Genomic DNA, 3,625 nt, shown 5'->3' with positions numbered 1-3,625 from the left:
GCCCAAAGGACTCTAAGGCAGGGAGACCTGAAGGAGCCGTTTTCTCAATATCCTCTTTGGGCCAAGGTATGGGTGGGAGGAGAACTAAGGAGTCCTTTGGGGGAGGAGGTTGTGATTGCAGGGATGTAACCTCAGAGAGAAGGAACTCAGACTTCTAGGAGCCAGCCGAAGTGCGAAGGGCCCCCGGGGTGGGGCTGAACGTAGGACAATTAGGTGGTACTTATCGGAGCCTTTGAGGTTTGTTTATGCAAGCCAGATTGAGGGGTGGGCCCTTAGCGGTCCAAAGCTTATAAAAGTCTCACCCTCACTCTCCCCTGAGAGTCAAAGTGAGGCCCCCTCGGCGACCAGCATTATCCTAATGACGAAGGCCCCATTTTCTGTGGAATGGCTCTCCCAGAGCAGCCAGAAACCCTCACACCTTGGCCAAGGTGACTCTGAGGCTTCCACCAGAGGGTTAGGCCCCCAGGTACTCATGGGGGATCTTTTTTTGGCACCCCCTGATATATCGGGGTCAGAAGACTCTTCTGCGAATTCCCAGGCCCCACAACTACCCACCACCACCTTTGGAGGGTCTTCAGTCAGTAAGTGCTTTCTCCCGGTGGTGGGGGGGGGGGGGAGAGGTCAAAAGGGAAGGGAGTCCTGAATGGGCCTGAGGTGTAGAAAAAGACCAGAGAAGGATGGAGAAAAAGGGTTGTGTTTGTACGGGAGGGGAGAGACACCACCGGACAGTACTAGACCAGACCTAACCAATAGGGGAACTCACTGGTTCCAGGAAAGCCCAATTCCTATTGGACACCTTTCCTCCAGAAGCCAGGAAGGACAGTGCAGTGCAAGTCAGGGTCAGGTCGTCTTAGAAGGGTGAGGAGAGGCACTCTGGTCTGCTCTACCCATCATTTGGGGAACTCCCCACCACTCGGGCCATGTGTTTTCACTATTAAGGAAGCACTTAGCCTACCAGCCAGCCCTGATGGGCTTGCTCCCCACTACAGCAAGCTGTCATTTTCAGATACTCCTAACCTTCATAATGGGGACAGGAGCTCGGGTCCCCAGGGAGGGTGTGGCCATGGGTCTGTGTGGGAACGCCAAGACGTCCTAAGCGCCTCCTCTCTCCCAAGAATACAGGCCTCTGGGTGAGGAGGCTTCCCCAGAGGTCAGCGGTGGCAGCTGTGGGCCATCGGAGAACCCGGGCCCCGAGCCCCATGGTCGGGGGGCGCGCCGCCTTCGCACTGCTTTCACCACCAAGCAGATCAGCACTCTGGAGAGCTCCTTCAAACGCCACCACTACTTGGGCGCTGCCGAGAGGCGCAAGTTGGCGGGCAAGATGCAACTGTCTGAAGTTCAGGTACCCAGACGGGCGGGGGGGCTCCCACTCCACCCCACCCCCACCTTCGAGCCGAGGCTGTAGAGGTACTCAGGCTTGGCTTGTCGGGCTCCCGCAGATAAAAACCTGGTTCCAGAATCGGCGCATGAAGTTGAAGCGCCAGTTGCAGGACCTGAGGCCCCCCGCCCCTCCTCCAGGCCTCCACGTCTACAGTCCCCTACTTCTGCGCTCTGCACCGGTGCCACCACCAGGCCTGCCCTACATGTACCCCAGCTCGCCGCAGCTCCCAGTACCCAGCCTGATCCAGCAGCCCTTTGCTGGGAGCCTGGCCTTCCCATCTCTGCCGCCTCTGTCTTTACCCCCCAGCTCCTGCCATCCTGTCTGTGCTGGCCTGTCTGCTTAGCAGTGGTTCAGACCAGGCTTCCTTCCTGAGGGCATTGTGACATTGGAGGCCCACCCCACTTTGGGGGGGGTGACATTGATACTGAGAAAGACGGAGATAAGGGACAGGACCCACTAGGACACAAGTTTGAGACAATACCTGAAGAAAGCTCTTTCCTCTGGCTTCTTGCCCCCCACCCAGGGCCTCCAAATATGAACTTAATGTATATATTTGCAAATTTTTGTTGAAGTATATTATGTACAGAAAGAATTATTTATGGACATATTAAAGAATAGTCATGTTTTTAACATGTCTTTGGTGTGCTTATGTAATTTTGGATTTTGCAAAAGAAAGCAAAATTTCCATTACAAAGAAAAAAATAACTTGGTCATTACAAAGATGAGAGGTTTAAAAGTTAAGATGATGGGGGGTGGGGGTGGGAAGACCAGAACGGTCATCCTTACTTCAGGGAGGTGTGGTGATCTCCCCTCTAGGGAGGGGACAATATTCTAGGAAAAGATAAGGTAAAGACCAGAGATGAAAACTGAGAGAGGTTTGGTTCTCTATGTGTGAAAAACATCCTGGGTAATGAGAAGGGAAGGCCCTTTAAAAAGTGCTAAATAGAAGCACCTTGGAACCTCAAGGTAATGGGGGATTCAATTCATTTGCAAGAGGTTAGATCCTCATCAACAAATTAGGCTGAGAATTCCCTGAGTCAAAACTGGGTGGGTTGGGGAGGGGGTTGAGCAGAGAAAAAAGGGAGGTCTCCTGATTGGAGGAGGAGCTCCATAAATGGGCAAAACCCCTCCACTCAATTTGAGGCCCCTGTAACCCTAACTACAGTGCAAAGCAAGGTTTTTACCTTAATATAGGACTGGCTCCTACCTACCTTGGGGGTCATGTTAAGTGTCAGGGACTATGATTCATGAGCCTGGCCAGAATTCCCATTGGGAAGGCTGCTACAGAATTGTAGGCAGGCAGGCATTCTTACTTTGGAAGAATTAATCCTGGGTTCTCTTTTTGTTTCCAACTAAAAAAAAAAAGTCACGTATTAAGCACCTACCTGTGCTAAGGTACATGTGGCAGGCCCTGTGCTAAGTCTGGGGGAAGGGAAGGCAGAAGGGAGAAGGGATGTTCAAGACTCTTCTGCCAACCAGAAAAGCCCAGTGATGAATGGAAGAGTCTACCTGTTTGTCCTTCCCAGAGCGACCTTCCATCCCAGACAAGTAGAAACTTTGTTTCCAAAGCTGACACTCCAGTGGCTCTCCATAAAGTCTGTTGATTAATGGGTGGTAATTAGCTTCCTGAGAAAGCCTTCCCCCCCCCCCCCCCCCCCCCCCCCCCCCCTTTTCCTCCCCTGGTTTTTTTTTTTTTTTAATTTCCCTCTCTTTTTCTTCCCCCCTTTCTGTGTCTCTTGTCTCTTGGGTCTCTGCCCCACCCCTATTCCCACCCCCAGTTTGTCTCCAGAGAGGTCTTTCCTGACTTCTGAGACCTGACTGCAGTGGCCACCCGGTACATATTCTGAGGGCTTTGATCCTCCTGGGAACTCTGGCACCTTGCAGGAGACTGACTAGTCTCATAGACGGCAAAGCCCCCAGGGGAGGGGGGAAGGGGCGCCCCCACCCAGGGACTAACTGAGTACTAATCATTTATCAGAATAACAAAGGGCCTTCTGCCTAAGCCCCCCCAACCCCAGCCCCCTTACCCAGACAACTTCCCAACCCTGCACTCTTCACCTCCAAGCTCACTCAATGACCCAGGGTGAAACTAAACCTCAACACCTCTCCCCAAAAGAAGAAACTACGCCTGGACTAGCCCTCCCCACCTCCACTGCCTCCACTCCCACATGATCACACCCTCCTGGAATCTCATCAGGAGGCTGAGTGGCAGGCAGCCGATATCCCCTGGACAGGAAAGTGGCC

General features: G+C 53.0%; 1 protein-coding gene across 1 annotated transcript; it reads left to right on the top strand.

Annotated features, from left to right (window-relative positions):
- On the top strand, positions 1-1,724 carry VENTX (VENT homeobox). The gene is made up of 3 exons (XM_069101646.1): positions 1-581; positions 1,098-1,342; positions 1,440-1,724. The coding sequence occupies exons 1-3, from the start codon at positions 359-361 to the stop codon at positions 1,722-1,724; spliced, it is 753 nt and encodes a 250-aa protein (XP_068957747.1). The 5' UTR covers positions 1-358.
- Positions 1,725-3,625: the final 1,901 nt, after the last annotated feature.

Source organism: Petaurus breviceps, unplaced genomic scaffold, assembly GCF_028583685.1.
Source record: "Petaurus breviceps papuanus isolate PSGF00001 unplaced genomic scaffold, PetGlider_PUasm1.0 490, whole genome shotgun sequence".
NCBI lineage: Eukaryota > Metazoa > Chordata > Mammalia > Diprotodontia > Petauridae > Petaurus > Petaurus breviceps.
The sequence above is the reverse complement of the archived record's forward strand: the minus strand, read 5'-3'. Positions and strand labels throughout refer to the sequence as shown.

Coding starts and splice junctions, on each gene's coding strand:
- VENTX (XM_069101646.1), top strand. CDS start 359: ATGACGAAGGCCCCATTTTCTGTGGAATGGCTCTCCCAGAGCAGCCAG. Junction 582..1,097: donor CTTTGGAGGGTCTTCAGTCA/GTAAGTGCTTTC, acceptor AGACGTCCTAAG/CGCCTCCTCTCTCCCAAGAA. Junction 1,343..1,439: donor TGCAACTGTCTGAAGTTCAG/GTACCCAGACGG, acceptor GGGCTCCCGCAG/ATAAAAACCTGGTTCCAGAA.